At 42.7% G+C, this 13,022-nt stretch overlaps 1 protein-coding gene across 5 annotated transcripts in view; it reads left to right on the top strand.

Annotated features, from left to right (window-relative positions):
* Positions 1 to 13,022, top strand: part of RAPGEF6 (Rap guanine nucleotide exchange factor 6) — a 985,108-nt gene that overhangs the window by 232,619 nt on the left and 739,467 nt on the right. For all 5 annotated transcript variants that reach the window (XM_086931538.1, XM_086931540.1, XM_086931537.1 and 2 more), the window contains exon 2: positions 8,138 to 8,208. In XM_086931538.1, the coding sequence (XP_086787664.1) occupies positions 8,138 to 8,208 (71 nt within the window). The remainder of the gene's footprint in view (positions 1 to 8,137; positions 8,209 to 13,022) is intronic.

The raw sequence follows: 13,022 nt of genomic DNA, 5'->3' as shown, positions 1-13,022 counted from the left end.
GAGTTAAACAGGCAAAAGATGAGCATATATTGGCCACTTTTAAATCAGTGTCACATTAAAGTTATGCCAAGTGAGTGCCAAACACAACAGGATTCAACGTAATAGTTAGATTGTGAAGGTACTATACAAAGTCGACGTTTTGATCCTTTATGCTCAAATATACGGGACCATCATCAGGACTGACATATTTACAGCATTTGCCTGCCAGATTAAGTTATTACAATTGAACAACCGCCAAAACCTGCCACACTGGTGGCGTCAATTTAGAGACAATGCTGAGCCCAATGGCTCCTCTCGTTCAAAATGCGCGGAAATTATGTAAATCAAGCCTCGTGGTGTTCGTGAAAGTCCAATTAATGGATGCGACAGCCTGTGAGTTAATCGCAGGGAAACTGTCATCACTCCGGAGTGAATCAAACGAGTTTAAATGCACACCACACAAGGAGGGGCTTGCAGGGCACTGGGTGGATTGGTAGGTACCTCTTCACCCCAGGAGATTTGGGAGTGGCAATTGCTTCACAGCACTCAATTTACAATCAAGCAGTTACTCTGGGGAAGCACTGAGCCTATTAGCCAACTCTGGTACAGGGACAATAGGCTTCAGCAGCAGGTTGAGCACTGGGAAAGAGCTGCAGTCAGAGAAAGAGGTATTAGTTATAGAGGTCAAGCTCATCAAAAGGCACCAAGGACGAGTTTAGAGGTAACCGGGAAAAGAGCCATGGAAAGTAAGAGGAGAATGGTTTAACAAAAGGAAGTCAGGCTTGGTTCAGGGGCAGATAGGCTGATTTGGTGCAAATAAATATTGGAGTCAGGAGAAAAGGCAAAAGGGTTCGTCACTAACGGAAGTTGTCAAGATGAAGTTAAAGAAGAAATTGTTAAAGGAGGTGGGAATTGTTTAGCGGCCAAGGGAATAGTTAATGTTTGTTTGAGTGCTGTGAGGACATATTAATCTGAGCGGCAATAAGCAGATGTTTTTTTTTTTTTGTACCTGAGCTCAAATGGCCTTATGACAACAGTAACAAGGTGTACATGGTGATCCAATCCCAAAGTATGTTTGGGAGATTAAATGGCTGCTGAATCCACGCTCAGCATATTTAAAAAACATGGCAGAAGACCACAAAAGAAGTGAATTGTGCAGCAAAATAAACCGCAACATACATAGAACTAGGTTCACTTAAAAACACAAGTGTGCAACAAAATGTATTTGTCTTCCTGTACTGCACAATAAAGCAGAACTTTCGAAAAGACATAAATCTGTCCTCCAGAATAGAATGTTTGTAAGTACTAGTTTACAGCACTGAAGAATTGGATATGCAGTACTATGCAGTAGATGATGGATAACGTAGCAAATGCGGTAATATAAGCAGCCTTTTTTTCTGTAAAAAAGGCCATTCATTAGTTAAGCAGGTACTGCTGCCAGGTGTGTAAGTGGCAACTGCTGATTATCAATAATTAGGAAGATGCAGAAGGACTGGGGCCTATGGGTTTGAGGGGCCCACTGCATCACAGTTATCAGTGTCTACCTTTAAAAAAGAGGCATGGGAGCTTATTTTCCTTTTTAGCATTAGGACAGAGGGCACCTTTGCAGAAAAAAGGGAGACCTGGTGTGATAGCTTTATGTTTTTTCTGAAAGGAACAGAGAACCTCATTCAAAATCTGAGAGATGGGCAGGCATGGTGGGGAAGAGGTGAAAGATGTAGAGGCGATGGCCTGCTACTCAGGACTGCTGTTACCAATAAAACAGCAGGTGTAGTTTCATTTGGGTCCAAGAGTGTGAGGGGCTACAACACCCCAATAATGGGGAGCAGTATTTTTGGGACCTCACATGTTTTTGTTTGATGCATTTGCTGTTTTATAAGTATCCTACTTAGTGTGGTTAATGAGCTATAGAAAAAGTATTCCTGAAATCATCTCATAAGCCCGTCCCTTGAACACGGCCATGCCCTCCTGCTCCACCAATCATTGCCGTAAAGTTTTGTAGGGGGGCCCGACCTCAAAACATTTTGCTTAGGAGGGGCTCGGAGCAAAAAAGTTTGAAGACCTCTGCTCTACGCCCTTCCACTCTGATACTCTACTCCCTCCATCGCACTCCCCTCTGTCCATCCGTGACACTCCACTTCACTCTATTGTACTCAACTCTACACCACTTCACGACTCTACACCACCGCACAATAACAACTCTACTTCACAGTACTCTACTTTACAACACTCCACACCACTGTGCTCTATGACATTAACTTTTATCCATGCTGAACAGCTGCCAAACTGGTGTACAACATGGCTAAAACAAATGCATAGGCAAGACCTATTGGCTTTGCTAGTGCATGTTTTTTATATACAAAATATAAATAATTTTTCCAGAATCACAGACTGTTGAGTCGTCACCTTTTTTTTAAAAATGAGGTTAGTTTGTCACTCAAGAAAATTTTGGACTCTGCTTAAAAGCATAGTGTGAAATCATTTTTCGGATCTCTTGTAAACAAAATTTGCTAAATCCATTTACCTTGCAATTTAAGCACCCGCTTGAAACTTTACTTTTCCAATGGAACTGTGATGGTTTTGCCCACGTTCTTTCTGATGAGAAGGCACTCATCATGTGTAGGATTTTAGGTTGCTAGATACTGACATTTTTTTACCATGCAGGATATTATTTATGTGCAAGATAGTTGAACATAAAGTATTTTTTTCGAGCCTAGGGTCTGCATGTACATTGTTTATAAAACAGGTACCCAATTGAGTGGTGCTCTCTTTATCAACCCTGGGACGATGAAAGCTGACAATGCTGATACAGCGGGATTACCAGCTCAGGTTACTCATAATTTACCGTACTCACCTGGCCCCATAAACATTCACACAGTAAGCCAATATTCACCGCTGGGAATCAGGAATTCTATATTTCCCTCGTGATGAAATTACCTTTCCGCCAATTCTTACCAACCCTTATCTCCTTGGGTTTTGTTTTCTTCTAGTCAGTAGATAAGGTTGTTAGCAGAATAGGTAGAAATTACATTTACTTTTATATCTCTAAATGACCACAGACGTGAGAGATTTTTAAAGATTTATCTAGTAAAAATTTTGTGAGTCAGATACCAATACATGTCATACACCGATTTCTTTAAGGAAATGATCAAAGTAAAACACAAAGACTTAGTTAAATCTTATGACGTTGGTACCTGAAAAGTGAGGAAAACAGAGAACAGTACAAGGACATGCTGCACAGAATTATATTTACCTAGAATGGTGTGAGGACCAATCCCTGGCCAAGTAGCTGGAAAGGGACTCCCAAGTAGTCAGGAGCCAACAGTTCAGGACAGGATGTGAACTCTTCTAAGTGCAACGCCAGTGTCGCGCCCCTCTCTGGTACTGCTCTCAATTCTTCCCCCTTCTAGATGGACAGGTTCGTCTTCAGTAAGTTCTCCGAATCTTCTCTCTCTCTGTCTCTCTCCCTCTCTGTCTCTCTCCCTCTCTGTCTCTCTGTCTCTCTCTGTCTCTCTGTCTCTCTCTGTATCTCTGTCTCTCTATTCTACTATCAGAGTGCTTGAACAGCGAACCTTTGTGGCATCCGCCGTCATCTGCTTCAGTGATGAGTTGGTGCCAGGTCAGTGACAAGTCTGACCGTCTGTCGCTCTGTGACATCTAACTGACTAAACCTACCTTAGTTATACTATTCTAAGTGTATGTACCACCCCTCAATGTTTAATTATTCGTGAACACCCCTACTTCTGATTGGACAATGGGATGGGGAGAGGTCATCACACCATACTAATGTAATGGTTTTCTTTTAGTTCTTTGTTCAATATTACCACCCCTTAATTTTACTTTCCCATGCTTTATTCCCACCTGCAGTTCATATAAATTTCGATTACTGTATATACAAATTTTGACTTCTTCTCCTTCCCTTCTTTGGGTCGAAAGGTGATGTTCCCAAGCGCTTCTTTAATAAAGCGTCCTTGGCTGGGTTTCAATGTCACATTATGGATACTGACAGAGTTTTGGCATGCGGGATGGAGATTTCAGTCACCCTCCAGGCCCGAATATGAACGAACCTTTTCCATGCGTCGGACGGCCGGCGGCCGTCCTACGTCACGGTGGGCGTGTGCGGAGGACGGCCGCTGGCCGTCCAAACTGCGCACGCGTTATTTTTTTCTGCACCGCGGCAGATTGTCCGCCGCATCAAAGCGGCTAATAATAAAGTTTAAGACAAACATGTTAGAATTCGAAAATAAATGAATGCACTGTATACCACTTATTCCTACTCTAATCCTGTTAATTTATTTTAGCTATTGCATTAGCAGTTCAATAAAACGTGCGAGGTTTAGTTTAAGCATGTCATGCATTACCATGTGAGTCTCAAGCAGCCATCTTAACAGCTACTGCACAGCTCCAAAGATTTCCCACCAAAGCGGAAGACGTCATACTACGTAGATGCAGTAGATGCATGTGTAGGAAGTTCCCGCATTTTCGGCAGCCATATTTAGACACTCTGGTTAGTTATTAGTAAAACACATAGGCTAGCTTCCCCTAGTTTTAATGTAAAAATGTGTAATGCAATTATTAGTATTTACAAACATGTTAATTACAGTATTATATGTTATTTGAGAGGATTGCATCCAAGCAAGTTTCTTTACGTATGAAACCTTGCTCCATCAAAGCCTTCTCGAGATTCGAACTTGACGTACAGATCCTACCAAAAGACAACAGCAAACGTTTAATTCACATATCCCCCATTTTACTAGTAAGCATAGCCAGCTCTGCTAAGTACCGCACATCAGATGTTAAATTAACGGTTTTCAGTGTGGTGGTCCGCATCACTGCACTGAAATGCAAAGTCATGCATAATAGCGCTACCTCAGCTGTCAAGCCAGAGCAATGCTGTATAAAAATGCCCCATGCAAGCTGCAGTGGCAGTGTGTGTTGTGCACTGCTCCTGGCAAGCTTGGGGGATCTGACTCAGTTGCTAGAGCTGCACAGTGCTACAATGTAACGCTTAGGCACCCAGCACAGCGCAGCCTTAGCATTCACTGACGTCGGATGGCTACCAAGACATGAGTTGAGGCAGATGAATTTACAGGCGGTCCTCTCCTGCGCCGTAAGCAAAGGCAGTTCTCAATGTTCTAATGGGGTGCACGAAGTGCGCTGGGGGAATGGCAGTGCAGCTCATACTGCAAGGCGGTGTCCTGTGACTGACCCGACCCTGCTGGCGGCTCCCTGTGCACCTGCTGCTGCTGGCAATATGGCAGCGACCTCGCCGCTGCAGTGCTTGCATGTAGTATCCGACAACCTGACCCAATCACCCGCGATGGCGGCTATGACAGATGTGTGTGCAGTCTGGGTTAAGCCAGAATCGTGTGACGTGAGGAGTTGTTGCGGCCTCGGGCTGGCCCACCAATTACCGACTGTGCTTATAATAAATAAAAATTGTGGTGCGCGCAGTTTAATTGAGCTTCTTCTCCAGTACTGACTAGAACTGTGCACTGCAGTCACTGTCTGCTCTGCTCAGTTTTTTCAGCTGCTGCGTTAGCGCACAACTTGTTTTGGGTCGAAGGTGAATGTTAGTTGGAGCCACTGTGCAACTCGCCTTATAACGCCGTTGGTGGTGATCTCACCAGCTCGGTGGGAAATCTGCTGCACCATGCAAGTTTAGCTTAACTACATGTGTTTGAACACATGATTATAAAACCCGTCTTGTTGCTCACATGGGTATAATGTCACATATTATACGTTTCTCTCATCTTTGTTGCTTAATTTTGCCTGCGAGAAGTTTGACTCCTGGTCGTTGTAATTACACTGAAATCATGAAAATGACACTCCTAGGAATTTGAAACTTTGGCAACTATGCATGCCTTATGCGAGAATTACATAGACTGTAACAGTATTTCTTGATTATTCTGTCATACTTTGAATCTGCATGGTCCTCATCTGGCAAGTGCAACAAGCATTGGCAAAGTCAAAGGGTCTCACCTGTGTGAGAGGTGTTGGCTTTGTTAATGTTTTTTAACATTGTACAGCAGTAAAAATAGCTCCAAAAACACAGTCAATGCTGGCTGTGTCATAGCACTTTAAAACAAAAACTTTAAACCTTGCAGCACAGCAGCGTCACTGTTGTACAGCATGGCTAAAAATCCATTGACAAATGAAATATATCTCACATAGACATTTGGCTTTGCCAGTGTTTGTTTAAAAATAAAGATACCGGTCAAGCTGTGGGATTATTACACCTCTATATAATAAACTGGTATTAAGCGGGAGCAAAGTAGTGCAGTAAAGTAATTTGGAGTGCAGCCGTATAAAAGTAGATCCATAATGTTTACCAGCAGTGGCCAATTTGAGAAAATCTTGCTCATGTCAGGGGTTGAAAATAGATTCATGTTATATAGTTCTTTTTCTCTTCTCCCTTGTGAGATGCCACAAGGAGAGGTTTTCATCATCTTTCTTGCTTCATTCCTTGCTTCCTATGCTTGGCAGGGCTCTTTGGTGCAACGGCTTAGAGCATTGCCTTGCCTCCGGTGTTACCTGAAAGTCTCTGTTCTTCATTGGTGCTACTCGAGGCATTTAATGTAAACAACTTGTGATCCCGAACGGGCGGTAAATACTCTTTGTTGTTGTTAAGGGGCGAGTGCATTACTCAGTCCAACACTGTTTATGGCTGGCTGAATTTATAGACTAGAGCCTACAATATAAGGCTTTTGCTTTTAGTTTACTTATCTGACAGTTCATGCAGCAGAGCTTTAAATCATGCAATATTATGGCACCCATGACAAATGTATGCTGAAACTTAAAATAAATAGTGAAGCAAGCAGTCTGCAATGTGCCTCCAGAATTTGCCAGTTTTGGGTTGGTAGTTGAATAGAAATCCAAGCTAACTCCTTAACAGACGCGAATATCCTGCAGTAGCCATTGACCTTTTCTGTCATGAAATTGTATTTTTCGTTGTTTTTTTTTTTTTAACTTGACAGATTAAGAAAAAATGTACGGGCGGATCCGGTTTCAGGACACATTTCATGAGTCTGCACAGACGCACCACTTCCTTTTTTGAACGGTGTATAAATAACTGCAGACCCTGTTTAATACAACGAACGCCACATGTTTAACCTTTCAAGCCAGCAAACATTTATTTACTGCTTGCGCTAGATGTACTGCGGACATTAACAGGCAGACACCTATTGTTAGCGAGCTAAATGTTAGCAGGCCACCTGCTTTGGACAGAGGCGAGCGCCAAAGGTTTTGGGCTTACCCGACCACCACAAATGTTCTCGCAACAGAAAGGTCTTTGTACAGCGAAAGTTCAACAGCTGTTTCACGTGATGAATGTTTCCTGCAAGCAGCAGCCAGCGAAGCAGCGGGAAAGTTAATTTTTTATTTTTAGAAACTGAATTTGTTTAAGAAATGCCTACATTTAACTTTTCATGGAAGAGTGCGTCCCACAGTGGAAGAAAGCAATCTATTTCAGGTGTTAAGATTGGTAATTAGAACGTCAGGGGCTCCCCTTTTATTTTCAACCAGAAATTAAAATAAATAGTTCTGCAGTCACGTTTTAAAGGAAAGTAGTTAAATCTTTTAAAAATCTTTTTTCTTCTGGAAAGTCTGTGACTTTAGCGGGCTGTGAGGCCATGCCAGTGACTCACTGTGCACCACAGCCATACGTATAGCATAGCATTTATGTTAATTGTTTCATGTTTTGGCACCCGGTAGAACTACGACAATAGCTCTACCAGTACGAATATAAAAATACCACGTTTTCTAAAATAAATCTGATTGGTTGCTTTGGTTTTGTACAGCAAGCTAATGTAAGCTTACTCTCAACAATAGTCTTGGTTTGCTGCACTGGAGATTATAGTTTGTTAGGTCTATCTTGACAGTAGTGATGTCTTCATGCCTATTAAGTATTTTTTTTGTATGTATACAAAATGAACTTTTAATTCCAGCTCCTATTGATTGCTTGCATTACAGTTCACGGGAAATTATTGTACATTGTGGCAGTAGCTTGAATCATCATGTTAAATGTATTGTCTCTTATAGTGTTTTTAAAGTGTTTAGTTGTTACTCAAAATGTAAGTCAGACGTATTGGCTTTGGCAGTGCTTGTTTTTACTTGGGAGCGATGAAAGAAATTAATTAAATACCTTTTCTGCCATCAGGATTTATCGACGATATACTCTTCTCTTCATGGGATGGACATATTATCAAATCTTCGAGATCAGCAACTGAGGTAACCAGAACTTTGTCTTAATGGCCTATACATAGTTGTTTTAGATCAAGTGGGAAGAGTTCTATTGTAATAAAAGTTAATATTTCTAACAAATATATTCAACTGGAATTCAGCATACTTATTGGAATAATAAGCTCACCTAATGGAAAAAAAGTGGCGCTAATGAGAATCACTGATACTCTATTGCATAAAATGAGTGATGTTTGTAGGTGCTTAGGGAAAGAAAGTGTGATTCCGTAAGAAACGATACTCTGTGTGTTCCTTTTTATAGAGGTTGGTAAATGTTTCATAATTATATAGTGAAGTGACGCTGCGGAAGTTGCCCTTTCCTAATCAATCGGATTCATAGAATAAACTGTTTCCCAAATCAAAATCACTTTTAAGAGCAGCAATACACTAACTTGGTCTCTGTTTTCAAGCCAGATTTAATAATAGAGTAAATTAAACTTGAAGGTAAGATGAACGATTTTCTTCTTCACCATAAGGACACACCAGTTTTGATAGCCTCTTGAACCATGATATTGATAAACCAAAGGAAATAAAGCCAGCCGTTGACTGTTATGGTGGTTAATTATTAGAACAGTTCCAGCAAACATTATTTACAACACGTGTACCCATGGCTATTCAACAGAACACACACAACAAACAATGGGAGAAGGGTCTAAGGGCGGGTTTACCGACCAACCAGGTACATGCCCCAAACACAATATTATAACAACAAATAATACCTGGGGGTCAAAAATAGTAAGTCAGACAGAATGGATCGCAACACCAATACTACGCAAAAAACACCAGTGAGAACATCATGCACGCTAGTAAATGCAGGCCAAGTCAAGGCTCAAGAGCATATGGAGAAAATAGTTCCCATCAGAAGCCACACTGTACCGCCCTCTTTCTCATCATTTGGGTTCTCCTTACCCAGGAGACAAAACGGCCGGTCTGATGTTACCGTGACCGATAAATGTGATAAGTGGGTAGTATGTTTTGTACAAAAATTAAAGTGGCTACTGAAAAAAGCAGTGTTTGGTGGTAGGAGTGAAAAGTGAGGGGTTTTAATAAAATTAGGTGAATCGGGTAGAAAAACAGAATTTATTAGTATCTCCCAATCCCTAAGGTTAAAAAGCAAGTGCAAGTGCAGGTTTGAAATAATAACCGTACTTGATGGTGGTCAACATGTTTCTGCATTACATAGAACAGAGTTTCCAATGCATTCTTCAGGACCTTGTTTAACAACACTACTGCTTTAGAATAAATAGTAATGAAAAAATATCACCTGAAAGTCCCAGGTGTGTACTCAACCGTATACCATATATGATGGTTAAGAGGCTTCACCCCACCTGGCTGCAGCGCAGGTTTAAGGAGCACCGCTCTGTCAGTCGGTGTCTCCTGGCCCCCCCAGACAGTACGGATGACTGCCAGGAGACACCGACGGACAGAGCGGTGCTCCTTAAACCTGCGCTGCAGCCAGGTGGGGTGAAGCCTCTTAACCATCATGTATGGTATACGGTTGAGTACACACCTGGGACTTTCAGATGATATTTTTTCATTACTATTTATTCTAAAGCAGTAGTGTTGTTAAACAAGGTCCTGAAGAATGCATTGGAAACTCTGTTCTATGTAATGCAGAAACATGTTGACCACCATCAAGTACGGTTATTATTTCAAACCCGCACTTGCACTTGCTTTTTAACCTTAGGGATTGGGAGATACTAATAAATTCTGTTTTTCTACCCGATTCACCTAATTTTATTAAAACCCCTCACTTTTCACTCCTACCACCAAACACTGCTTTTTTCAGTAGCCACTTTAATTTTTGTACAAAACATACTACCCACTTATCACATTTATCGGTCACGGTAACATCAGACCGGCCGTTTTGTCTCCTGGGTAAGGAGAACCCAAATGATGAGAAAGAGGGCGGTACAGTGTTGCTTCTGATGGGGACTATTTTCTCCATATGCTCTTGAGCCTTGACTTGGCCTGCATTTACTAGCGTGCATGATGTTCTCACTGGTGTTTTTTGCGTAGTATTGGTGTTGCGATCCATTCTGTCTGACTTACTATTTTTGACCCCCAGGTATTATTTGTTGTTATAATATTCAACAGAACATCCACATGCAGTTGATAATTTCTTATTCATTTGACGTATTATGCTTCCAGATAATGTAAAAAAGGCCAGTCTCCAAGGGCCTAGTACTTGGATTTCACCAGTTAGCGATAAGCCACCAATATTATTTTGGGAGAGCAGATAAGACCGTATTCTGTTTGTTGATTGCAGCTGAGTGGTCAAGAGTTCTTATTGATTACTTTCTTGGGTTTAGCATTTATCTGGCGGTAACACAGAAAATGTTTTGACGCTGCAAAAAGACCATCTGTAATTCTCTATCACACTCCATAATGATTCATAAAAGGAAGCCTAGAAGCTGGTTTTGCCCTTAACCATTTTTAGACTGCAAACGCCTACTCGCAGTGAAATTTGATTACGTGGAAAATTGAGCTAATTTAATTAATTTGGGGGTATCCCCTGACCTCCACCACCATCCCCGCTACAGCCTTGGCGTTGTACAGCTCTCCTTGTCATCTGACTCTGGGTAACTCTGAACTTGGTAGCCTTTTGCCTCCAGCCAGTCTCAAACTGCTGCAGCTGATCCAAGGAAATGGGAGCCTTCGGAGTCTGACGCAGAACTTGGCAGGAAACAATAATACATATTTAAGGTTCAGGGATCTCAGCTGCTTTTTAACATCAAAATGGGAGTTCCAATAAATATTGACCGATCCACTGTCCAGCTGCCAAGACCCATGAACAATGGCCACTTGCAAGATGTAGTCTTGGTCACTAAAGTTCAGGAGCTGTTCCGCAATGGCGGGGGTGGGGCCCTCTCCACAGTGAACAACCTTGGTCTCCTCTCTTTCACTACTGAGTCCAACCAATCCTCAATGTGCAACTCAGTCCCTGGGTTCTTCCTCCGCACTGGGTCCCCCACTAGTTGAATGTTATGTTGTTATGTTGGGAGTGACCTTCCAGATCATCCAGTTTTGCAGCCTTAGTTGCATTCTCTACCTCCGCTTGTCAAGTTGGTTTTGAGCCTGTAACAGCCAGCGGCTTGGGTGATCTTGTTGAGTTTACGCTCCAGGGAGGATTTGGTGTCCATAATGGCTGCCAAAATAGTTGCTGTATGAGCCCCGAGATTTTGGCCCGCTTCATTCAGAGCACCTGCCAGCAAACAGACTCTAAGGCACACCAGTGGACCTCTTTCACCACTATCTCTGCATGTCTGCCCAACTGCACTTCCATCATCGACAGTCTCTAGTGGTCCATTCCAAGCCCAGGCCGCCTTCCATTCTCAGGGTGGGGGCCTCTACTGCCAACTGTACATGCCGGTAGCGGCCTCCTCGCTGCCTTCAGGCATCATCCTTCCTGCTCATCACTGCTCTAGTCTCCTTAATCACCGCTGCGGCGTTGGCTGCCGCCAACACCGGGCGCACCTGCCGTCGGCCGCAGGGTGGGGGAAAGCGGCATCAGAAGCCCCAGGCTCCTCTCCTCAATGTGAACTGCTACTGCCGGGCTAGACTTCACTCTTCCTTGGCCCAGCAGGCAATCCCCATGAGTGCCTCCACACCAACAATGCCCAGTCCAGCTGCACAGGCACCGCCCTGCCTCAGCTCGTGGCAGTGTGCCAGCTGATCATTCAGCGCTCTTAAACTATTTTGTGGTCTCCCACCATCATCTTGTGTCGGTGGGTGGCGACTCAGCTGTGGCTCTTAAAACCAGTGGGGGCTTCCTGGGCAGGGGTGGGCCCTCTCTGCAGTGTTGCCTTGGGCACCCCTAATGAAGGGTGCAGTGGCAGCCCCCAAGGCTAAGGATTAATGGACCTGCAGGTCTCTGCTATCGGAAGTCCAGGGAGACCAGTCTGATTCCAGGTCATGCCCCCGTAATCTATTATTTGAATGTCTGTTTTTTATTCTTTTATGTTGCCTTCAAATTTTTTTTTTAGTTAGAGCACTGTCAAGTAATTATCGCTACTCTATGGATCTCATCATCTAAGAAATAATCTGGCTGCACTCGAGACCTCGAAGGGGAGACACAGTAGGTTCTTAGTAACCCTCACTCACCCTATTGGTGTTCTGCTTCCTCATTTAGTCACACCCTGGTCCCCATAAATCAGGATGGACTCAACATTTTGTAGGGAGCCCTTATGATATTATTTCTGACAGTCTACTGATGAAATGCAAATACCTGAAGAGCACCCCAGTGTTCCTTTAATATTGGGTTCCTTAGGTATGGTTGAGATATGTCTGAGTGGTGGTTTGAGTGGATGCAGTGTTCCTACACCCTAATGTACATTGTCGACATATTTCAGCTCTTGTGGTTGTGCCACGACCGGTCTGGGGCTTTTGTCAGAACCTATGTAATTACCCCTCTAATGTGTAATTCTTATCACCGTTGTCCTGGTCCTATAGCCTTGGGTCTCTGTCCGGCAATACAAAACACATAACATGTAAAACAGGTCTATTTGCCTGTGATGAGCATATATTAATACCTGAAAGAAACATTAATTAATATATCGAGGAAGTAAGTTAAATATTGGTTGGCATATACATATAGGTATCTGTTTTGTTAGACTAGACTGAGATAGAAAACATATACATTGCACACTTGCATGCACGGAATGCCTTACACTTAGTGTTGTACGAGAATGAATGCAGCATATAATACGTCTCCGTTTTAAAACCGAAAATGATCAAGCCACACTCTGCTCTAAAAAACATAATTTCAGAAAAGAATCAAGTCAACAAAACAAAGAAATATGCTT

Source organism: Lissotriton vulgaris, chromosome 7 (assembly GCF_964263255.1).
Source record: "Lissotriton vulgaris chromosome 7, aLisVul1.2, whole genome shotgun sequence".
Classification (NCBI taxonomy): domain Eukaryota; kingdom Metazoa; phylum Chordata; class Amphibia; order Caudata; family Salamandridae; genus Lissotriton; species Lissotriton vulgaris.
Note: the sequence above shows the minus strand (reverse complement) of the source record. Positions and strands in the feature narration are given on the sequence as shown.